General features: G+C 45.0%; 1 protein-coding gene across 1 annotated transcript in view; it reads left to right on the top strand.

The window, feature by feature from the left end:
* The first annotated feature begins 5,756 nt into the window (after positions 1–5,756).
* Galnt8 (polypeptide N-acetylgalactosaminyltransferase 8) overlaps positions 5,757–24,853 on the top strand; it is a 31,290-nt gene continuing 12,193 nt past the window's right edge. The window contains exons 1-6 of the mRNA XM_036181955.1: positions 5,757–5,943; positions 9,673–9,919; positions 15,421–15,587; positions 19,004–19,187; positions 20,405–20,602; positions 21,071–21,185. Of these exons, the coding sequence (XP_036037848.1) occupies positions 5,757–5,943; positions 9,673–9,919; positions 15,421–15,587; positions 19,004–19,187; positions 20,405–20,602; positions 21,071–21,185 (1,098 nt within the window). The remainder of the gene's footprint in view (positions 5,944–9,672; positions 9,920–15,420; positions 15,588–19,003; positions 19,188–20,404; positions 20,603–21,070; positions 21,186–24,853) is intronic.

Raw genomic sequence — 24,853 nt, 5'->3', positions numbered from 1 at the left:
GGTGTGGCCTTGTTGGAGGAGGTGTGTCTTTGGGGTTGGGTTTTAAAGTTTCAAATGACTCCTGGGATTCCCCGTGCCTTCTTTCTGCCTCGTTAGTGATTGTGAGTCAGGATATGAGCCCTCAACTGGTTTTTGTTTGTCTCTGTTTTGTTTTGTTTTGCCCCTCTATCATAGACTCTAACTCTTTGAAACCAAAAGCCAAAATTAAGCGGTATCTAGTTACCTTTGTCATGGTGTTTTATCACAGCAATAGAAAAAGACCTAAGACCAAGATAATGGCAATAGCAATGGTGATGCTTATGCATTATAAATGAATATGAGGTGAAAACATCTTTTTTTATCCCAGTCTCCATCGTGGCATTCTGATCTTCACAGATCATTTATTCTTCATGAAATGATGTGTATTCTTCTGCCCCTTGTAACTTTTCTTACACATGCTTTCTTCTTCTTCCTCCCTCCCTCCCTCCCTTCCTTCCTTCCTTCCTTGCTGGAGCAGCTGAAACTTGCATATCTTTGAAGATACCACACACTCAGACAGAATGCCCCCCTTTCCTGCTGCGGCCCTTGGCTCATATTGGTGCCCTTACAGGATTGTCAGCACATTGACCAATGAAAATCAGTCTACATGGATTTGTGAGCACAGCTAGGGAAGGGATTGTTACAGGATATTTGTTAACATGAAGGTGTCAGAATCCCACACTAGACCAATGAGGTTAGAATCTTCAGAAGGAACCTGGAAGTCTGTGTTTTTACCAAGTTATTCAGGTGATTCCTGCCAGCTCAGCATTGGAGAACCCCTGCCTGAGTGTTCTGGGCAGTACAGGATGCATATGAGAATACCTAGTTTTGCCAGAAAGGCACCCATGCCTCTCCTCCCTGAGGAGTCCCACTGCTCTTGCTGTGGACAGCAGCAGGTACAAGGGCTACAGAGAAAGCATCACGTGTGCTGGCAGTAGTAGCACATGCCTGTAATCCTAGTACTTGAGAGCTGAGACAGAAGGATGTGAGGTTCAAAGTCATCCTCGGCTACATCGTGAGCTCAAGGTCAGCCAGAGCTATGTGAGGTCCTGTCTAAAAAACAAAGCAAAACACCCGTGAAAAAGAAAAAGAAAAAAAGAAAAAAAGAACGACACCCTCTCCACCATTTCCAGTAGTCCAAGCTGGGGCCATTCTTGGGGATTCCTGGCACCTTCCCTAGCACTGGGTTTCTCTCTGCCCCATAATTTCTCCCTCTATCACGGTATCTCTTTCATTGCTTTCCCACTCCATCCCTGTTCCAGCTTGACCATCCCATCCCTTATGTTCTCATCTCCCATCCCCTACCCTTCATTGCCCACTCCTCATCCCCAGTTTACTCATCTCTTTCCCCTTCCCTTCCCATGCGTCCCTCTTTGGGTCTTCCCTGTTAGCTTCTCTGGAGTTGTGGGTTGTTGCCTGATTACCCTTTGCTTTATTTCTAGTATCCACTTATGAGTGGGTACATACCATGTTTGTCCTTCTGAGTCTGGGTTACCTCACTCAGGATGATATTTTCTAGTTCCATCCATATGCTTGCAAATGTCATGATGTCGTTTTTTCTCTGCTGAGTAGTACTCCATTGTGTATAGGTACCACATTTTCTTAATCCATTCTTTAGATGGGGGGTATCTAGGTTGTTGCCAGGTTCTGGCTATTATGAATAATGCTATGAACATAGTTGAGCAAATGTCCTTGTGGTATGATTGAGCATTCCTTGGGTGTATGCCCAATAGTGGTATAGCTAGGTCTTAAGGTAGGTTGATTCCCAATTTTCTGAGAAACTGCCATACTGATTTCCAAATTGAGCTGGCTTACCCCAGTGATCAGACTGATGAATACCCTGTCATCACAGAGCTTCCCTCCAGTGACTGATGGAAGCAGATGCAGAGATCCACAGCCAAACACCAAGCAGAGCTGCAGGAGTCGAGAGAGAAGAGGGATTCTATGAGTAGGTGCATAAGGATCATGATGGAGAAACCTGCATAGACAACCACACCAAACTAGTGGGAACTCATGAAAGTTGGATTAATGGCTGTGGAGCTGCATGGGAATAGACCAGGCCCTCTGCATGGAGAGACAGTTGTGTAGCTTGATCTGCTTTGGGGGGCCCTCTAATGGTAGGATCAGAATCCATCCCTGGTGCACAAGTGGGCTTTTTGGAGCCCACTGTCTATGAAGGCTTTCCCACACTTTGTGCAGCCTTGAGGCAGGGGGAAGGGCTTGGGTTTGTCTCTACTGAATGTGCCTCCCTGTGGGAGGCCTTGCCTTCTTGTGGGAGGGGGTAGTGGGGGATGGGTTGGGAGGGGGAAGCTGGTGGGGGCAGGAGTAGGGAAGAGGGGAATCTCTGATTGGTGTGTAAAATGAATGCAAAAATTTTCTTAATTAAAAAAAAAGAACGAGAGAAAAATGTGCTCGTTGTTCTAGCCAGGTGAACTTGAACTACTGCAGAGGCCACACAATTTCTGCTCTAAGTAATTTCTAACAAATTTTTTCGTTATTCATATATAATTCATGCACAAGCTAAAAAAATGATCATATTGTCCTGTGAATGCCATTCTCTTTCCAACCTCCGTTCCTGGGCTTGCCAGCACCCACCACCTCTAGAGGTATTCAGCATATGTTTGGTTGTGTTTTTAGTAAAGGATTTGTAATTTTAGGAAATTATATTCTTATGTGATTCAGTGGTCAGTTTGTGCAGAGGACAGATCTTGCTTTCTGAAATAATTTTTAAAATTTGAGGTATTGAGAGGATCACAAAATTTTGCAAAGATAGTGTGACATATTTTGGTCTCCTATTACCCTGTTTTCTGCAGTGTGTGTGTGTGTGTGTGTGTGTGTGTGTGTGTGTGTGTGTGTGCGCGCGCTCCCACACCACAGCACATGGAAGTCCAAGGACAACCCGTGAGAATCAGTTCTCTCCTTCCATCAAGTAGGTTTCAGTATTCATGCTGGGTTATAAGATTTGGTGGCAAGTGCCTTTACTTGCCAACCCAATGACTAGTTTTACAACTATTAACACGACACAGATGCTGCATATATATTATCACCCACAGATTCCAGTGACCAACCCTGCAATCAAGATACTTCATGAATCTGTCAACACCATATGCATACAACTCGTCGATGACTGACTACTGGCTTCTTCAGTTTGCCAATTCAGGTGACAAGTAGAAACCTTATAAGTTAATCTACCCGACCCGTGTTTAATTGCCCTGAATAGTTCATCCGCATCCTTGGAGAGCCACATCAGACAACGTGATATTTCTGCTCCCTATATCAGACACTTACTTTAAATATTTATTTATGTATGTATTTATTTGTTGTTTTAAGGCATGGTCTCACCTAACCCAGGCAGGCCTTGAACTCACTATGTAGCTAAAGATGACCTTGAACATCTGATTGGCCGGTCTCCAGCTCACAAGTACATGAGACATAGAACACTCAGGCAACAGAAGGGAAGCACTTTTATTGGCTCACATTGCCAGTTTCTGCTTGTCCCTTTCCCCTCTGCTGTTCATAGATTCCCTTCTTCCCTTGTTGCATCATTTGGGGAAACTTTCGTATTTTTTTTTCAGGGTGATGGCTTTTGTTGTCTTGATTTCCCCTTCATCCCTATTGGTGAAATTAAGGCCACTCCATGGAGGTTTATTTTGTGGGGTAACTTACAATGAAGGGGTAGGTTGCAGGGTCTGGCAAAGGTATAGCGCAGTCCGGCGGTGTTCTCTGGAGAACTCTGCTCAGTCTACCTCCAGTGTCCAGGGTCCAGGAACCAAGAGAGCCCCCGCATCTGGATCCTGGATCTCCAGCTTCCTCTCTCAGCCCCGCCTTGTAGGCGTGACCACTACTGAAGCCTCAATGGGGGTTGGAACTTCCAGGTCAAAGCTGGAATGGCTGCCCACTACAAACCCCACAGCTCCCCAGAGTTTTCTTAAGCTCGAGCAGCAGGAAATATTAGAAGGATTTAGACTGTGGAGACAAACAGATAGGAAATAAAGGACAGCCTCGAGAGAGCCTGGAACCTTTTCCAACGGGCCCTGTCTCTGCCTCAGGGTATTTATAGAGATGCCAAGGGGTGGAGCAAAAGACCTCCCCCCAGCACAGCCAAGTGCAGACCATTTCAGACACCTGCACTCAGGCCCATGGTTCTAATCATCCCCTGTATGAGGACCTGCTGGGTAAAGCCATGAGGAATCTGAAAACGGGCACCCACAGATATGGGCTTCTTGGCTCCTCCCTCTCCCCCCCCCCCTTTCCTCTTCCTCTTCTTGTGCCTGGCTGTACACAGTGTTTAGTTGCCCTTGTGATTAGGAAAAAGCAATGTGCCCACCTCAGCTCATCCAAGAAATGAGAGGGGTTATGTGTTTTGGATTTGTTTGACTGGAACTTGCAAGTGGGAAGTGGACATGCTTCCCGTTGATGGAGAACAGAGTGTGCAGGGGACCAACACCAGACTGAGGATTTTATACTTCTGACCTGGAGGACGGTTTTAGATGGTGGATTTATAGTGATAAATGGGTGAGTTGTCTAAAATGTGGGAAGTGTGGGGTGTGGAGGCGAAGGAGTTAACTGAGTAGAACTCCATGCCCCAGGGTTGGACAGTTGGAGGGAGGACTTACACACTGAAGCAGATCATTCCCTGAGGCTCACCCCAGGGCCACCTCCAGCTCACTGCACCTGCTCACAGGAGCCACCTGGGGATCCATCAGGGACTGACGCTTCTCCTGAAATGAGCTGAAGAAGCCTTCATTGCACACCTGCTGTGTTGCTTAGGAACAGGCAGCCATCATGGCTCTCACTGCTTTGTGGGTTCCTTGTGGAGAGGTTTTGTTTGTACTCTAGCGAATAAAATTTGCCTGAAGATCAGAGGGCAAAGCCAGCCACTAGATTAAACATAGAGGCCAGGCAGTGGTGGCACACACCTTTAATCCCAGCACTTGGGATCTCATGCTTTTGCTCCCAGTATTTGGGAAGCACAAATGCCTTTAATCCCAGCACCAGGGAGGTTGAGACAGGAAATGATATGGCTGGGCAGAGAAAGAAATATAAAGTGGGAAGAGACAGGAACTCGGTCCTTTTGGCTGAGGACTCAGGGGCATTCAGTCTGAGGATTTGTGGAGACAGGATCTCCCCTTTCGGCTGAGGAGTAGGTGAGGTGAGAAGTGGCTGTGGCTTGTTTCCTCTGACCTTTCAGCATTCACCCCAATATCTGGCTCTGGGTTTTTATTCTAAGACCAATTGGATTCATGCAATAGTCCTTTCACATCCTCCTTCTCTTCTGGGCTCCCCCACCCCCCTCCCCAGACCAGCCCTTACTTGTTATTCCAGAGGAAGAGACTGATGAACAAAACATTAACCAGACATCATCATGGCTCACTACCTAATCCTTGCACATGATAGGCAGAAGCCCAAAATTCAGTGGAAGAAAGGTTTTCCCCTAGGCAGTCTGAGGTAGCTACAGGAGCCACAGGGGCGTCCTTAACTTCTGAGGTGGCGCAAGTGTGTCCAGGTGATCTCATGATTGTGGGGTGGCTGCCCTGGTCCATTGCCCATGCCTGACACTCTTTAGAGACAAGGCAGGCAGCTTGTGACGGCTTTCCCGGCCAGAGAACATCAGGCTTAGTAGGAAGAGAGTCATTTGTGAGGCCACCACCCACCTGAGACACAGCCTGTCTGGTGGGCTCTGCTCCTGCTTTTGCCACAGGCTCTGCCAGAAGGGACCAAGGCTCCCCAGGCTCACGATGAGGCTCTGGAGGAGGAGCTGCTCCAAGGTCCTCTGTGCTGTCACTCTAGTAGCAGCCAACATTTTGCTGGTGGCGTTTTACACCAAGGGGACCATAAAGAGTTTGGTTGAGGGCAGCCTCCACAAGGAGGGGGCGGCTGTGGCCCAGAGACCCTTGCCCCTGAAGAAGGATGTGCATCCCTCAAGTAAGTTCTACACCCACTGGGAGGGGAAATCTTCGGGTGTGCAGGCTGACGGAGCTCTGGCAGCTTAAGAAAAAAGGGCATGGAGGGAAAAAAATCAAGGGAGAGGCCAAGTCTTCAATCTGACAATCACACTGTTGCAACAATGGACTCCAAAGAGAAGGGAATTTCCCTAGGAATCTCGTGCTGGGAGATGGAAAAGGCGTCAGCCAGAGGGGGAACTTGGGAAAGATTTCACACAATTTTAACAACTTGTCATATCACCATTACACGATGAGACTGGAGCCCAGACAAGAATGGGTTAGTGGTGGGGATCATCCAGGGCTACAGGGGGGGTCTCTCCATAAACAAACAAACAAGCAAATAAATACACGGAGACATGAGCATCTATCATCATTTAGAGTGAAGGAGAGGGTGGCACATGTGTGTTCTCAAAGACACACACATACATTAACAAAGGAGAAAGATTCAGAGACAGGTTTTGAGGCCAGGGGAAACAAGCACCATTGTGTGAGCACGTGCTTGGTATAAAACTGTAGCTTGAATCCTAATTGGTCTTAAAAACCTGTAGCCAGATATCGGTGTCTGTGGCTTGTTGCTTTGCCTCTCTGATCTTTCAGAATTTCCCCCAATATCTGGCTCCAGGATTTTATTATTAAGACCAATTAGAATTCTTGCTACATAAAAACCGTATGGCTAATAGTGGAATTTGAGTGGAACGCTCTGCACCAAGCTCTTGCTTTTCTTTCCACCTGAGCGAATATCCGGGACATTTGCACGGTCTCCTCTGAAAGACCAAACACTATTTTCTCCCCAAGTTTGCTTTTCTCATCTCCCTTTTATCTTGAACACCTCTCTTAATCTTTTTTTCCTTCTCCTTGGGCCAATCTGTATTGGGGTGAACGCTGAGAGATCGGAGAAACGGAACAAGCCACGTTCTCACCTTGCCAGTTCCTCAGCTGATCCTGTTTCCTCAAACTGGAAGCCTCTGCGTCCTCACATGAATGGATCTCAGCTGAACTGCTGCTAAAAGCTTAACAGCTCTAGCTCCTGGACCTCACGCCTTATATACCTTTCTGCTTTCTGCCATCACTTCCTGGGATTAAAGGCATGTGTCACCATGCTTGGCTGTTTCCAGTGTGGCTTTGAACTCACAGAGATCCGGATGGATCTCTGCCTCTTGAATGCTAGGATTAAAGGTGTGTGTGCCACCATTTTCTGGCCTCTATATCTGTCTAGTGGCTGTTCTGTCCTCTGACCCCAGATAAGTTTATTAGGGTGCACAATATATTGGGGGACACAATATCACCAAACCAATCTTATCTCATCCCTGTACACATTTGCCTCCCAGTTGTAGCCTTTCTTACATCCATCTTGGAGGGCTGTTCATGTCTCTGGACTCAAACACACATTCTGCTCAACAAGCCATGTGCTGTGCATGGGATGGGCTTGTGTCTCAGAAGAGCCATGCAGTGGGGTGGTCCCTTGCTAGGCTGGTAAGCCTGGTCTGCAATCATCCAGAAGAACTATACCTTTGTCTAACATGCAAGAAGATTCTGGATGGGGTAAAGGGGTCCTCTCAGTCTGGTTGGAATTTAAAGTGGGCTGGAGAAAGGGCGTGTGGTTCTGTGGTGGGAAGCCTTCATCACCATTGTGGGGTCTAATGCCAAAAGGTCTCTCTCTCTCTCTCTCTCTCTCTCTCTCTCTCTCTCTCTCTCCTCTCCCCCCCCTCTCCCCCTCTCCCTCTCTCCCTCTCTCCCTCTCCCCCTCTCCCCCTCTCTCCTTCTCTCCCTCCCTCGATTCAGTTTGAGAGCCTTCAAAGTGCCTATGTTAAGACTCCATTTTGCAGCATAAATCAATCTCACAAGGTTGTCAAGGGGAAGTTATCGGGGTAGAGGGAAGCAGTGACATCTGCAGGCCACTTTCTGATTGGGAAGCATCATTGCTGCTATTGGTCTACTGGACCCTTTAGGCCTCCTCTGCATGGGATTCCTCTACCTGTATCTGTCACCGTCTGGTCAGTATTTCAGGTTAAGATCATGATTCTCAATTGAATATGGCTATTAGCACTATCAGGAGCAACTGTGGAAAATAAACCAAGCTAAACCAGTTGAACAGCTTGTATATGCTATCCCAGACCCAGGGGATCAGTGTGTCTAGGGAAGGCCTGGGATCCTGCATTTTCCCTGAATGCCTGAAGACAATCTTGTAATCAAACAGACTGAAATGTAGGCCTGCCTTGTCCATAGCTTAGAAGTTCCTGGTCTATCAACCGTGTGAGATGTGACGGGATAAGTGGCCAGTGTGACACTCTAAAATGTCTTTGCTAGCTACTAATAGTATGATGTTTGTGAAGCACATGAAGATTCTAGTATCTTCTGTCTGTACACTTGCCTGGCCCTGAGACTTTGATTTGTTAGATTTGGGGAATATCTATATTAAAACACACACACACACACACACACACACACACACACACACACACACACACGGAAAAAAAAAAAAAGGAAGAAAATGCATAACTGGCATTTCTTTTGTGACTCTTAGGTCCCATTCTGAGAAATATTATCTTATTATAAGTCATTTCTGAGATCAAAGTCAGCTCCTAAAGGAGCCCTAGGGTGAGGTGTGGGTGGGTTTTATGGTGCTGAGGAGAGAGCTATGTCTTGCTAGAGCAGCCTTGCACAGCTCTGACAAGGACTCTTCACCAATCATCTTCTCTGGGACAGGAGTTTGTAAGGTCTAACATTTGGAAAATCTACCAATCAACTTTCTATAGTGTAACAGATTCCTGAGCTTATATGCTCATAAAAAGAAAAGGTTTCCATGTGTTCAATACTTTGGAAGTCTAGCTCGCGGATGATTGGCAATGCTGGTTGGCCTGGTGGCTTTGAGCTTGAGAGGAGGCAGACATTGTGGCGTGGTTCCATGGAGGGAGCAGATCACTGCATGGAACTGAGAAGCAAGAAGACATTGGCCTGCTCTCCAGTGTCCCCTTTGAAGGGTAGCCCCCCTATGATTGGAAGACTCTTAACTAGGCCAATCTCTTAACGTCTCTACCCTCCTCATGGTACTGGGGAAGAGGACCAAGCCTCAGACTCCGAGGCTCTTGTAGGAACATTTGAGGAGTGTGGTGATACTGTGTTCCCCAAAATATTGTGCACCCTAATAAACTTATCTGGGATCAGAAAACAGAACAGCCACTAGATACAGAGGCCAGAAAATAGTGGCACACACACCTTTAATCCTATCACTTGGGAGGCAGAGATCCATCTGGATCTCTGTGAGTTCAAGGCCCAACTGGAAACATCCAGAAATGGTGACTCACACCTTAAATCCCAAGAAGTGATGGCAGAAAGCAAAAAGGTATATAAGGCATGAGGACCAGGAATTAGAGCTGGTTAAGCTTTTAGGCTTTTGAGGAGCAGTTCAGCTGAGATCCATTCTGGATGAGGGCTCAGAGGCTTCCAGTCTAAGGAAACAGGATCACCTGAGAAATTGGTGAAGCGAGGTAGCTGTGGCCTGTTCTGTCTCTCTGATCTTTCAGCATGCACCCCAATACCTGGCTCCAGGCTTGCTCTTATTAATAAAACCATTTAAGAGTCATTAACAGAGGAGCAAGCTGTAGCAGAGAGAAAATGGTCCAGAGGAAGTTAGGTTGGAAAGCAGTGTCCAGCTTTCTAAGAATTGCCTGAAATGTTTTCACACCACTGCCATCCTCTTTATTTTCAGGAAAAAGTCTGAAATTGACCATGAAGCAACAAAGCCATGCGGGACAGGGAAATGCTGAAGTCCACCCTGGTTGGAAAGGAGTGAAAGCCAGGTTGGCACCCAAGAAATTCTTCCTGCGATGGGGGAAGGGACTCTCCCAGGCTCGTCAGAAAGAGGCTCATTACTTGTTCCTGAAATTCGGTTACAACACGTTCCTCAGCAACCAGTTGCCTTTTAACAGAAGCATCCCTGACACCCGCCACGCCAGGTGATCTGGACCCGGGGTAGCTTTGCCAGACCTCAGTGTATTTTGGTGATGAACTTTGGGTGCCATGCCAGTAAAGGGGTAGAAAGATGGGTGAGGGGAGCAGACAGCTGTGGGGAAGGGGATGAGCAGACCTTTCTCTTGCCATATTTAGTTTAGTTTTGTTGTTTTGAGGTAAGTTCTTAGCATGTTGCCAGGGCTTACCTCAAACTAGAAACCCTCTTGCCTCAGCCTTCTGAGTGCTTTGAATAGAGTGTGCCCTCCCACCATGCCTAGCTGGGCTCTTGTTTTTAATTCATTTTATGATGGCATATCAGAGAAGATAATGAACTAATTCAAATGCTCTAGCTTTCTGGAGAGAGGGAGAAGGTGCACAGGAAGAGGTCCCACATAGTGGGGCTGATCCTCTCCTCAAACCCTAGAGCACAATGAGGACTTGACTCAGTTTCCCCTCACTCAGCTTCCTGCTCTGGCTTTTCCTTAGTTCTCTGTTTGGATCCTGTTCCTTACTGAATCTCATAGAGTTTCCTTCCTGGGTGAAGCCTTCCTCTCAGTTTCCTTCTCCATTGTTCTAGCTCTTTCTGCCCTTCCCTTACACACACACACACACACACACACACACACACACACACACACACACACCAAAACAATCAAACAAAAACCACTCAAGCTTTTTGTGTTTTTGAGACATGATCTTACGTAGCCCAGGCTGACCACAGATTCCTTGTGGCTAAGGATGCCTTTGAACTCCTAATCTTCTCATCTTAGCCCTCCGTGTGCTGGCATTACAGGTGTCTACCATCATTCCTGGTACAGCTTTGTTGACAAATAAAGATGCATGGCTTCCGTGTAGCTTTGGAGAAACCCTGTCTTGAAAAACAAACAAAAAACAAAACAAAGAAACAAAAATGAATGGTTTCTATTCTAATTAATAAATTGTCTGAAACAGATTTCATTATATAGTCAAGGCTGATCTCCAACAGTTGGAGATCTCCTTATCATTAGTATGCTAGTATTACAGGTATGAGCCCCTGTGTCCAGCAATGGTTCTTAGTATGTTCAGACTTGTGCAGGAGCCACATGGTCTAAGAATGTTTTGATCATCTCATACAGAACCCCTGTACTCTTCATGGCCCATTTTACCGTTTACAAGCTTCCTTGTCCCTATGAATTTCCTGGTCTGAACTTTCCTTAGTATAGAGAGTGTGTGTGTGTGTGTGTGTGTGTGTGTGTGTGTGTGTGTGTGTTTCATTTTTTTGTAATATGTCTGAAGTACCATCCATGTAATAGCTAATAGCATGCACCAATACTTCCCCTTTATGTTGATATGTGGCATTTTGCTTTTAGTCATTAGCTAATGGCCATTCCATTGTTTCCAGGTCTGGGCAACTGTGAATGATATTGTTATGTTTTGCTTTTTAATGAAGCTGAGTTGGGGTTTGATACAGACATGCTAATAGACAACCATGAAAGTGAAGGGAGAGAGGTGCTCAGAAGGAAGTGAAACGTACCAGAAGTGTGGGTGTGGGCTTCTCGAAGAAGGGTTGTTTCATCTGCAAGTTTGTATGAGAACAAACAAATGTCTTCATTTTGTGGATACCTGTAGTGTAGTTGCTAGGACATATGCAACCCTGTATTTAACCTTGGGAGAGTCTACCTGACTATTTCCTAAAAGGCCGAATTTATGTTTATGTTCTGTCCAGCAGTGCTGAGCAATTTTTGTATTGCTTGTTTCTTATTTTTGAGAGGGGGATCAGGAATTCAAGGAGTTTGAGGTCTGGGCTACATAGATCTATGCCTCCCAAGTGCTGGGAGCACAGGGATGGACCACCCTGCCTGGCAGAAGCCAGGTCTGGTGCTGTGGTTGAACCCAGGGTCTTGTGAATGTAAGCGAGTATGACACCTCTGAAGCACAACCCTAGCTCCAAGAGTCTAATTTGTCTGAATAGTCTCCAACATGTGTTACTCGTGTGTGTGTGTGTGTGTGTGTGTGTGTGTGTGTGTGTGTGTGTGTGTTTGCCCAGTTACTTTGTTGGTTGCAAGATGGGATCTCATTGTTTTTTAATTAATTTATTTATTTAAAAAATTTGAGGCCTAATGATGAACATCTTTTTATGTGCTTATCCATTTGCATGTCTTTTTTTCTTTTCTGTTTGGACACATTTTTTCTTTGTTAGTGAATTGCAACCTCCCTCCCTCCCTCTCTTCCCTCCCTCCCCTCCCTCCCCTCCTTCCCTCCCTCCCTCCCCCGCCCCTCCCTCCCTCTCTCCTTTCCTTCCCTCCCTCCCTCCTTCCCTCTCTCCTTTCCTTCCCTCCCTTTCTCCTTCCCTCTCTCCTTTCCTTCCTTCCTTTCCTCCCTCCCTCCCTCCCTGAGCTGGTTTCCAGGACTGAGTAAAAAGGGGGAGGAAGCCATCAGTACCAGTAGCCCCCTCTTCTTGGTCTGTGCACCTAGGGATCCCAGCCACTTGTCCCTGCTGTCCGGCCTTCCCTCTCACAATGGACTGCACCTCTAGAACCTCCCTCCCTTAAGCTGCCTCTCGCTTTGTTGTACCAGTGGAAAAATGTTCTTAATGCAATCAGAGGCTCCACGAATGTGGCTGCTTAAAAAGAAACTGACAACCACTTTCTTTTAAGTGTGGATTGAAGTTTCCTTCCAGAGTGGCAGAATGCTGAAACATCTTTCCCCTCTAACAAAACAACCCTCTGACTGGAGAAAAACGATATACACCAAGCAACATTTTCAGAAACCATCTCAAGGAGACACAGCAAATGCAGAGTCCTGGCAGGAACATTTTCTAAATCCCAGCAGGCTCAGTAAGAGTCTGTGGCATATGAGCCATTCCCTGCTCCCTCTACACACCCCCCTCCCCGGGAAAGATATTCTATGCCAAGTTCTCTACTCTGGGTAGGAGTGGTCAAGGGGGCCCTTGCCACTGCATTTCCCACAGGGCTAGAGTTTCATCCCTGGGAAGGGCAAGCCAACTAAAAACACTTCACACCTTCCCCCTCCCCATCACTGAGATGCAAGTCCTCTACCTATGGAGGTGGCTGAAGCCACACTGGACTCCTCAGCTCCACCTCACCATCACCTACTGACACCCTCCACCTCAAGGTAGGGTTTCTTACATAGAGTTTCAACTCCACCTGCCTCAGACCAAGAATACTGGTTCTAGCTGTCCTGCAGCTCGCTTACACCGAGGAAGTTCTATACTAGAATGCTGCAGTCAGGAAGCCCAGGGGCTGCTGCCTCCTTCCTAGCACCTTCCTGTTCTTTGTGTCTGCCTGCAGAACAGTATGCCACTGGCTCAGGGCAAGTGAGCTGATGTCTGTACCTTTAGCCCCTGAGGACCAATGCAGAAGCTCTGTCCAGGATGAAATTCAGGGTGAAACCCTTCCCTGCTCTTTTTAGGGACTGGCCTTATTTGGAACAGTTTTTAAGTCGGGGTCTCACTATGTAGCTCTGTCCTGGAACTAACAGAGATCCTCTTGACTTTGCTTCCCTAGGGCTGGGATTGAAAGCGTGCTCCACCACTCCCTGCTAAGCATGTGCTCTTGGAGAATATTTAAGAAGATGCCCATAGCTCATGTTATAGGTAGTACCCTGCGTGAGGGTGGAACATTCAGAAATCTAACAGAAGCTGGGAAGACACAGCCAAAAAGAGCCTCCTGGGATCACACTTCTGCCTGTGGTCTAACCCTACCTGTGTGCTAACACTGGGCTGGACCCACAGGAAGAATCAGATGAGCATGAGAAAGACTGATAGACATTCCTCAGCCTACACACAGATCCATCAAAGTTAAACTGAAGCCTCCTGTCACACAGGCCATTATCCCAGCTTCCGAATAGTGTAAACAGTAAGCCACCCTGATCCAGGTCAATTCTAGGATGTCAGGCTTCAAAAGAAAAGTCATATGCCAAAATTCCTTTAAAAGCATAATTGTGCTTTTAAAATCTTTATACTCATCCCTCCAACTTCCACATTCCCAATTTTCTTTGGAGACTCTAATTAAAGTCATGTGTCACCTAATGATAGGCTGAGTTTGGGGGAATGTGACATTAAGTCATTTTTGTCATAGTACAAACATTACAGAGTGTGTTTACACAAACTAAGACAGCTGAGACATCATTGGGCAACATAATGTTATAGGAGCCATGTTTGTATATGTGGTCTGTCATAGACTGACACACTTTGATGTGGCATATCATTTTGTATAGAAGAATTGAAAGCATGCTAGTAAAGAAGCTTGTGCAAGGGCTGGACCCAAGTTTTCTTCTCAGCACCTACGCTGAGGCGCATCTGTAACTCCATTTCCAGAGGATCTGATGCCATCTTCTGGCCTCCACAGGTACTATGTGCATATGGTGCACATACATATATATAGGCAAACATCCATACACATAAAATACAAATAAATAATTTAAAAAATAAGCTTGCTTAAGAATGTTCCTCTAATTACTGTTCATAATTGCCCCCAAAGCAAAAATACCCTGACTATCTTTGATATCTATGTTCTGGCAAATGGATAAGCAGCATATGCTAAATCTTTTCAATGCAATGTATTGACCACAATAGGAAAGCTATTGGTACCTGCTGCAGCACTGATGGCAATGTTATGCTCAGGAGAATACTTAACTTGTTTTCACTTACATGAAAGCTCCAGGGCAGGTAAGTCTATAAAAACGGAAAATCAATCAGTGTACGCCTATTGGCTGAGGGGACATAGACAGATGGGTTGGGGAGAAGTAGCAAATAGCTGCTAATATTTTAGGCTTTCTTTATGCATGATAAAACTTTCTAAAATGAGAGGCTGGGGAGTTGGTGTGGTGAATGAAGTGATTGCTTCACAAAGTCCGGGTTCAGAGCCCTGAGTTCAGAGCCCCAGCACATCTGTCACCCAGTGCTCGCAGCAGGTGGGTGTAGATGGAATTTCCATGGCCATCCAGCTTAGCCCAATTGTAAAGATTCATGTTTAGTGAGAATTTCCATACCAATAAAATAAGGTTGAAAGCAACTGAGGAAGGCACTTGACATTGACCTCTGACCTACACATACATTTCCTCCCCCCCTAAAATTAATGCTAACCATTACTCCTCTCTATGGCTGACAAAGTTAGGGGATTACATGCTTTTAAACAGGTGAATTCTATTGCATGTAAATTATTTCTCAATAATTATGTTTTTAAAATGAGATCCTGGTCAATAGATATAAAGCCATAGTTACACAGATGACTAAATTCTAGGCATCTGCTGTACAACATGTCTGTAGATGAATGTAAAGGAGATGGGTTGCCTCTGTGTAAGCAGAAAAATTTTGGACAAATAGATAAAACAAAACAAAAAAGAAAAACTTTTTGCTTCTTGGACAAAGACTTGAGATTTTCCTTCACCCATTCAGTTTGTGGTTTAGTGAGTTGATAAATAGAATACCATAGATACTGAAGAGGAAGACTGGGCAGTTTAAATAATTAAAGAATAATGTGTTACAAAGAATGATGTCTTACAGGTGTCTTCAGAAGACATATCCTGTTCAGCTCCCATCCCTCAGTGTCATCCTCATTTTCATGAATGAAGCTCTGTCTGTCATCCAGAGAGCTATCACCAGCATCATCAACCAGACCCCTCCTCGGCTGCTGAAGGAGATCATCCTGGTAGATGACTTTAGCTCCCACGGTGAGGAGCCTGAGGGAAGGATAAGCAAGCATGATTACCATTGGTCATCTGAGCTTGGCAGGAAAGAGGTTGTCACTTGGGAGTTTGGGACATGGTGAGCGTTTCCCCAAGGGGAAAGTAAAGGATAATTTAGGGAGGGTCTACTTGTTATGGACACATTTGAATTTCAAGATGCCAGGAGTGAAGTTCATCATTTCGAATGCACAAGTAAGACACAGGAAAAGCACAGGGTGTCCAACCTGTATGGCCTGTCAGTGTGGATTTGGGGTCAGGTGCAAAACCACATGACTCCAAAATTACCTATGCCCTAAGTGTACACTGTGGGGGAGACCTGAGGGTTGAGATGCATGAGACCCCAAGAAGGGATTCATAACCTCTCCTTATAATACAAGAACCAAATTTATCAGGTAAGGAAGCCTGCAGGAGAGAAAGCTTAGGGACCTGGGGTTACTCTCAGTGGCAGCAAATTTTGTCTCCTGGCCACCCAGCCCCAGGTCTAGCCTAGCTAAGTAGGACACATAAGGAAGAGGCAAAGTGCAGACTTTCTCTTTTTTCTTCCTTCCTTCCTTCCTTCCTTCCTTCCTTCCTTCCTTCCTTCCTTCCTTCCTTCCCTCCCTCCCTCCCTCCCTCCCTCCCTCCCTCCCTCCTTCCTTCCTTCCTTCCTTCCTTCCTTCCTTCCTTTTTCTTTTTAAAGACATGGCTTCATGTAACCCAGGCTGGTCTAAAGCTCACTATACACTCAAGGGTGACCTTGGTTACACTGTTTTCCTGCTCAAGTGCTGGGATGACAGATGTACCACTATATTGAGTTCATGCAATAGTGAGGATGGAGTCTGTGATTTCTTGCATCCTAGGCAACCATGAAGGTGTAGCTTAGGTTGCCTTGCTGCCCTGTCCTTTCTCTCCAGTTTTGTTACTATGGTGCATCTGAGTCTTTGCCTTCTAAATTCATAACCCTGGCCCCCTCCCCTAAGAGATAGACCCTTAAGAATTGTATCATCTCCATGATTTGCTTTCTTTATGTGCAAAATGTGGTTGTTTATCAGAACCATCTTAAGAAGGATAGCTAACATGATTTTTTTTTTTCTTAGTTCTACTTCTTTTGGACATTGAATAAAAAGAAACTAGGATTAAATTATAGAATCAGAGATTTGGGGTTCGATCCTCAGCTCAAAAAAAAAAAAAGAAAAAAAGAAACAGAGATTTGGGCTAATGATAAGGAAGGACTTAGGAAGTAGTAGATATTTGTTCTCTTGCTGGGCATTTTTAAGGATGAGAGAGATGAGAATAGTTATCGAGTCTGAAGGTCACTGTCAGGAGAGAAAGAGAGGAGGCGAGGCTGAAGAACTCAGCCTCTGAAAAAATACTTCTCTTCATTTACACACATCCCCATTCTACCAGTGTAATTAATGCTGTGAGAAGGGAGAAGATACAATTGACAGAGTGGAATGTCACTGGAGATCATGAGTGAGAACCAATTTCGTTCCTTTCTGGCCATGGAGATGGGTACCAACCTGTAGTCTGGTTCTGATGGTAAGAAAAAAGGAGATCTAGACATGTACCCTGGACAGCTGAAGGCCAGGACCCATTTGGTGCTGTCTGAGGTGACCTTAGATAAGACCTCTCACTATCTCTGGGATTCAGCTTCTTCGTGGAACTGATGCAGGGTCAAGAAGGAAGACCTCAAAAGATCCACCCTCTTCCCACAAACACAACAATTCTATAATCCCATTCTCCATGGTGGGAGGATAAGACTTAATTCAAGACTCTGTGTCGTAGGACAGTAGCCCTGAGAGTACAAACAAGATCACTTAGGAAGGCAGATTCATGAAGACAAACCAGACAAAGCTTCCTGTTATCCTAACTCCACCATCAAGGGACACATCATTCTCTCTTGGGCCTGGAATCAAATTACATTTTTGTTAACTTATCCTATTTATTGTTATGGTGTGAGGTGGTATGGGCATGCACACGCCACTGTGCAAGTATGGTGGGAATGTTACAAAATGGGGTCAGAGCCCGCAAGATGGCTCAGCAGACAAAGTGGCTTGCTTTTAGACCAGATGGCCTGACTTAATTCCCCAGGAACTACACAGTAGAAGGAATGAACTGGGTTTGTGGCATGTTCTCTGTCTTCCACATGTGTGCGGTGGTATGTGTGCAACCCCACTACAGAATAAATAGGCAAATAAATAAATACAAGATAAATTAAAACTAAGACCAGGCTAATTTTAGTGCCATACCCATGTAAGTGTTGATTTTAGGAGATGGATACCCAAGACTTCACAAATATGTTCATCTTTTGAGAAAGGAACCAACATGAATTTCACCCCTTGGATGTAAGGAGAGAGGAGATGTAAGGTTGGGGAGCTTAATGAAATCAGGCAACGGTGCACATGGTTCTTGAGCCAGTGTGTGGTTAAAGACAGTACAGCTGTGCCACTAAATGGATGTGTGATTTGGAAAGTTTCTTCTCTTCCCATGCCTAAGTTTCCCTTTGTCTGTAAAGTGTCCAGCTGTCACACCCAGGCCACAATATGTTAGTGCTATCATTCATAGGGTTCTATAAATGATTAAGTGAATTAATATTAGCAGTGATGCCTGTAGTACCTGCCCTTAGGAGGCTACGGAAGGAGGACTACTTTGAGTCTGAGGCTAGTCTAGATTACAGAGTAAGATTGTCTCAAAAACCAACCAAGCCAAAAAACGTATGTCATCAGTGGATAACTTGGTCATTTGATTAGCTATTTTGCATACCACTTAGTGATTTGCATAAAAGCTGAAGCTGCTTCCAAATATGCAAAGAAGGCAACTGGTAGCCTGAGTTAACAAAGCCAGAGACAGGCTTTATAAAAAGAGAGGGACTGGGGGAAGGAAAAACCCACTGTAAACAGTCTGGGAAGAGTGAGTCTTGCTTGCATAATATTGAGAATAAACTCCTCAGCTAGATTCAGCTAGATGCTGGCATAAATCAGTCTGAGCATTTGTACCCATTGTGATGTAATCAGAACAGCCAGGGATGTCTAAAACAAGCAAAGCTGCTTATTCGGGTTCTCTAGGAAGCCTTGCAGTTTAGCTGTGGTGGTTCCCCAGGCTGTCTCTGCAAACTGTCCACCAGTGCTACAGCTTTAAGTACCTGCCCTGTTTCTTTGCCTACGCATTTCTGGGTATGTAAGATGTACTTTTGGCCAGTGCTTCACATATCCTAAGCAGGGAGATTCAAGGGTAGGGAAAGGAAATGAGGAATGGTAATTGTCTGGAGGGAAAGTGCTGGGCAAACGATATCTACATCCTCAGTCAAGGCTCTGGAGTTGCTCACCTTACAGTGGCATCCCCCCACGCTATTACAGGACAATGTAAAATTTCTGCATCATATTCGTTTTTTCACTCAGTGTCTCAATGTGTCTGATTGGTAGGAGAACTGAAGGAAAGATTGGATGAGGCGATTGTGCTTTACAACCAGAGCTATCCAGTCCTACTGAAACTTATAAGGCACACAAAGAGAAGAGGTCTTGCTCAAGCATGCAACACTGGCCTGGAAGCTGCTACAGCTGATGTGGTTGCCATCTTGGATGCTCACATTGAGGTGAACGTTGGATGGTAAGGTTCTGGAAGGCTGCTGCTTTCAGGAAAAGACAGAACTAAGTTATTGTATATGGCAAGTCAGGATGGTGTTGAGACAGGAAATACTGACACCAGCCCTTGAACAAAGGGAAGTTGCAAAGCTTTCATTCGGGGAGTCTTGTTGGACACAAGAAATAGTGTAAGCCTGATGTGACACATGCCCATAATCTCATGATTGGGAAATAGAGGCAGGAAGGTCACAAAGTCAAGGCTTGTCTGGGTCACACTACATGTGTGCATGAGAGAGGTGGGTGGGTGTTGTTTTTTCCATCAGTTTAGTGACTACCCCTGAATCTACTGATATTTTAACTACCACCTTCATTCCCCCACTCCCTACCCCCACAGTCGGTGCTTCTCAATTGCCACCAAATATAGTTTTTAACTAAGTCTCTATCATTCTATTTACCAATAAAGGCTGATCCTGCTAGTTCAGAGAGGCTGAGGAGCAATCAGCTAAACTTTTCTTTTTGGCTGGAGACTCAGCAAGAGAAGCATCTCTCCAGCCATCCCAAACCAAAAAGACCACCAAACTCCAAGTCCCTCCCTCCTCCTTTCTGTGCATCTCTCTGTCTGTCTTCCTGGCTCCTCCAGACTCTCTATGGTTAATTCCTGTCAACTAGTTTCTGGCTCTGCCCTCTGAGCCAAGGTTGATTTTATTAACATGATCTTGGGGTTCACAGTGTAATCAAATATCTTGCAACAGGTAGGGGCTTAAAATACTGACAGCCAGACCCTGACTTTGCTGAATATTTTGTGACTTTGAATGGTCACTTAAAAGACATTTGTTTATTTATCTTTAAAAGGTAGAATGTAAGCACCAGCAATTCTGTTTTCCTAGCTCTTAAATGACATGAAATAAAGATTATATGAACATAAACAATCACACAGGAGACAGACACCATTTGGAAACAGGAATAAGGCAAACGCAGATAGAATGCTTACAGTCCTCATTCACAGTGGCCTGGGTGTGACAGCTGGACACTAATTTCAAATCTGCTCTTGGCCTGGCTCAGCTGCTAGGAGCCCCAGCTATCCAGAACCTAGGAAATTCTCCAGACACTACAGAGTCCCTTTTAGTTCCCACCCAACTGTCATAAAAATGTCTTCCATGTGAGGGCAAGGTTCACAGTGTCTGTCTGCCCCACTGCTGACCCACATAGCCACACATCTGCTCTTACTGTATTCTCTTCTAGGGCTGAGCCCATTTTGTCTCGGATTCAGGAAGACCACACTGTGGTCGTGTCTCCTGTGTTTGACAACATTAATTTCAATACATTCGAACTGGAAAAGCAGGAACTGGCAGTGGATGGGTTTGACTGGAAGCTGTGGTGCCGGCATGATCGTATACCACGAGCCTGGCTTCAGCTGGATGACGTCACTGCTCCAATGACGTAAGTATGCGTGTGTGTGCCGAGAGAACGGAATCAGAATGAACTGTGCAGGACTCGTCTATCTTTGATGACTGTAATGGAGGCAAGGTAGAGGAGCAGATAGGGGATAAGAGAGACTTATAGCAGGGATAACAATAATAAAAAAACCTGAAGGCCTGAGCCCAGGGTAGAAATCATAGACGTTTGGCATTATCTAGGTTTTCAGACAAACATCAAATTTTTAGCATTTTAGAAAGTACTTGATACAACTTGTAGCATTATCAGACTGAAGAAAGATGGCGTTCCAGTATCTTTGTGAAGGGTAGGATGGTACAGTGAGCACACTTTCAGTCTAGCCTTATCATTTCAGAAAGCCTTCAGGATAAGAAAAGACTTAGGCATTATTCTGAAGACCTGGAGGGGCTTCCCAGCCCTCCCTGCCATGCTGGCCTGAGGGGGTGAGTGACCCTCTTACCACGTGCTTTGCAGAAGTCCTTCCATCATGGGTATCCTGGCCGCCAACAGGATTTTCTTGACAGAGATCGGAGCTCTGGATGGTGGGATGCTGGTCTATGGAGGAGAGAATGTGGAGCTGAGCCTAAGGGTATGTACTTGTTCTCTTCTCCAAGGGACGAGGCAGAGGGGTGTTATTGGAAAGTCATAGGAATTCTAGAATCCTAGAACTCAGCTGAGTGTTTGCTCAAGAGATGGACAGATTGTCACATGTCTCTAGGCTGAAGAGCAAGTGGTAGGCAAGGGGACTCTGGAGCAGAACTTTCTGGTACAGGCCTGTATTATGTGATCTGAGAGTTTTGGTGGTCAGTGGTAGAGTTGAGGCTGCGAGGATGTTCCTTTTTCTCCAGAGGATTCCAGGAATTAATTTCTGGGGTACACCATCTTTAGGGGAGACAAGTCCAAAGACTTTCTGGACAAGCATTCTAGCAGTGAGGTACAGGCCAAGCTCCTTTAGTTCTGAGACAAGGTCTTTCTGGTTGCACAGGCTGGCTTTGAAGTTGCCATCCTTCTCTGCCTAAGCTTCTCAAACCGGACTCTCCAGCAGGGATTTGAAGGTTGAATTCTGCTTTTTAAAATAAGAAGGCTTTGTTTGTTTGATTGTTTTGTTTTTTAAGACAGGGTTTCTCTGTGTAGCCCTGGCTGTCCAGGAACTCGCTCTGTAGACCAGGGTGGCCTTGAACTCAGAGAGATCCGACTGCCTCTGCCTCCCGAGTGCTGGGATCAGAGGCATGTGTCACCACCACCTGGCTCAATAAGATGGCTTTTTAAAAAAGGCTTTTATTATATCTATTCATTTCTCTCTCTCTCTCTCTCTCTCTCTCTCTCTCTCTCTCTCTCTCTCTGTGTCTGTCTCCTCTGTCTGTTATACAATCATGGGAAAGTTTATAAACTATGAAGGAGTAGATTTCAACAAATGTTTTTGTTTCCTGCTTTAATAAAACTCATTGCCATGTGGTAGCCCAGGGTCTGGTAAGCCAGCTTAGCTCAGGGGATGAGCCTCAGGCTCAGGGAGAGACCCTGGAAAGATTCCCAGGGAGGGTCACCTTGGATCTCCACATTTATACACATCTATACAAACATATGTGTACACACAACAATTACAAACACATTTTAATTAAAAATAAATAAACTAATGAATAAATAAATAAATTGAAATAGCCAAGTTTAAAATTGTTCAGCAAGAACAATTGATAAAATTTATTATTTTATAAACAATCTTTATTTTTAATATGAATAAAAGGCTCTTGTGCAAACTGTTACATTTTTTCATTTCCTAAATTTACATGAATTGGAAATTCCCATCAACTGTAAAAATTGAAATAAAAGCTGAATTTTCTGTTTTGTTTTGTTTTGAACAGGGTCTTACATTTTGTTCAAGCTGGCCTTGAACTTGTGGTGATCTCCTACCTCAGCCTCCCTTGTACTGGATTATAGGCATAATCCAACAAGTTTTACCTTGTGTTTGAATTTTTAAAAAAATTATTTTATGCATATGGATGTTTTGCCTGTTCTGTGCATCACATGTATGCAATACCTCTGGAGGCCAGAAGAGGGCATCAGATACCCTTGGAATCATGTGGTGCTTGGAATCTAACCTAGGACATCTGGGATGTGAACCAGTTGTCTAGACCACTAAGCCGTTTCTCCAGGCCCCAGTATTTGGATTTGAATTTTTAAATGATTGAATGGAAAAAAACAAAACCAGAAACAAATTGGATTAGGCTATGACATCTACACAATCTGCTCTGATGAGGGGAGACAGAGAAGGACTTGGAGGAAAAGACACACTTTTGACACCATGTAGTAGGTACTCACTGCTGTAGCAGGCACTTGGTCTGTCCTTGAGTTCTCCCAGCAGCCCAGGTGGTGGCTGCCTCTTTCTGTATGTGAGTAAGCTGAAGCTCAGGGAAGGGGGTGTTTTGTCTAACCAGCCAGATGAGGAGTCAGGATGTGAACACAGGCCAGTCTGACTCCAAGCCTGACTATTTAGGAGAAACTCCTCCGTGGGTCAAGAGATGAAGGGGTAGGAGAGGGGTCACCAATTTTGAATGTTGTCACTTAATAAGACTGAATCCTCAGGTTTGGTCTTCTATCACTTCTGCAATGCTAACTGAATTGGCAGGTGCGGGCCAACAGCTCTTGGGTCAGGGAAGGGTGCAGCAGGTTGCCAACCCAAATTGGAGCAACTTGCCAGAATTTTGCCAGAAATTGCCACCCTTTGAGGTCATGGTGAAGAAAAGACACAGGAAATATGATAGCGGCCCAGTAGGATGAGAAAATCCTTTTATCCACTGCCACCAAAACCGTATTTTGGGGGATTGAAGAAATGGCTCAGTGGTTAAGAGGACGTGTTGTGCTTACAGACAACCAGAGCTTTTGATTCCCAGCACCCAGGGCAGGCAGCTCACAACAACTTTTAACTCCATCTCCAGGGGATCTGATGTCCTTTTCTAGCTCCTGTGGGTATCTGTATTCACATACACATACCACCACCCCCCCCAAGGCACACGCATATCATTTAAACAAGAAAATAAATATTTAAAAAACTCATGTTTTCAAAGCCAAATATAAGCACATATATTCAGTGAGTGAGCTGGTGCTCCATCAGATCACAAGTCGTGGAAATATGGGGAAGAAGTGCATAAGTTAGTGATGTATCCTTTCAAATCAGGTATCTTAGACCAGATACATTCTTTCCTTTTTCCTTAAGTACTGAGGACTCATTACTACTGAGCTATTCCCAGACCTCCTTTTACGTTCGGCCTTGAGATGCGATCCGCTAAATTGCTCAGGCTGGCCTTGAATAGACTCTGTAGTTCAGATAAGCTTTGAATTTCCAGTTTCCCTCAGCCTCTGTGGTAACTGGAATGACAGACCTGTAGCCTGAAGTTTCTCGGTCCTGCCTGGTCCTGCCTGGGCAGCATCCATTTTTATAAAAGAATCACTCAGAGGCTTAATATTAATTACAAACTGTTTGGTCTATGGCTCAGGCTTCTTGCTAGCCATCTCTTTCATCTTAAATTAACCCATTTCTATTAGTCTATTGCCATGTGGCTGTGTTGTTACAGGTCTGTCAGCATGTTGCTTCTTGGGCAAGGGGCTGACATCTGCTCAACTCTGCCTTTCTTCTCCCTGCTGGCTATAACTTGTTTTGTCATAGGCCAGAGCAGCTTCTTTATTAACCAATGGTAGCAGCACATAGTCACAGCATATAGAAAGGCCACCCCACAGCACTTCCCCTTTTCTGTCTGATCAACAAGGAAAGTTTTCATTTTAACATAGTAAAATTACATATAACAAAACAGTTATCAAGCAAGAATTACAGTTACAATATCTAGTCTATTTGTATTTAGCAAAATTAAAGAAAATATTCTATCATCTACCTTGTCTTTGTGAGTCTAAAGTTTTATATCTAATTTACCTTTTATCATAACTAAGGAGAACTATAATTATAATTATCTAGTCTTCTGTATGCTATGAATATGTGTTGCTAACATTGGTTAATAAATAAAGCTGCTTGGGCCTATGGCAGAGCAGAATGTAGCTCGGTGGGAAAGCCAAACTGAATACAGGAGAAAGAAGGGCGGAGTTGAGAGATGCCAGCCCCCACTGCCCAAGGAACAGCATGCCAGCAGACCTGTGATGCCATGATCATTGGGTGATTATTTTCTAAAAACAGCTGCTGCCTGGGCAGGGCCAGGCAGGACCGAGAAACTTTGGTCTACACAGACCTGAGCCAGGAGGTCCTGAAGGTCT

The sequence above is a fragment of the Onychomys torridus genome, chromosome 3 (assembly GCF_903995425.1).
Source record: "Onychomys torridus chromosome 3, mOncTor1.1, whole genome shotgun sequence".
In the NCBI taxonomy this organism is placed as follows: Eukaryota; Metazoa; Chordata; class Mammalia; order Rodentia; family Cricetidae; genus Onychomys; species Onychomys torridus.
The sequence above is the reverse complement of the archived record's forward strand: the minus strand, read 5'-3'. Positions and strand labels throughout refer to the sequence as shown.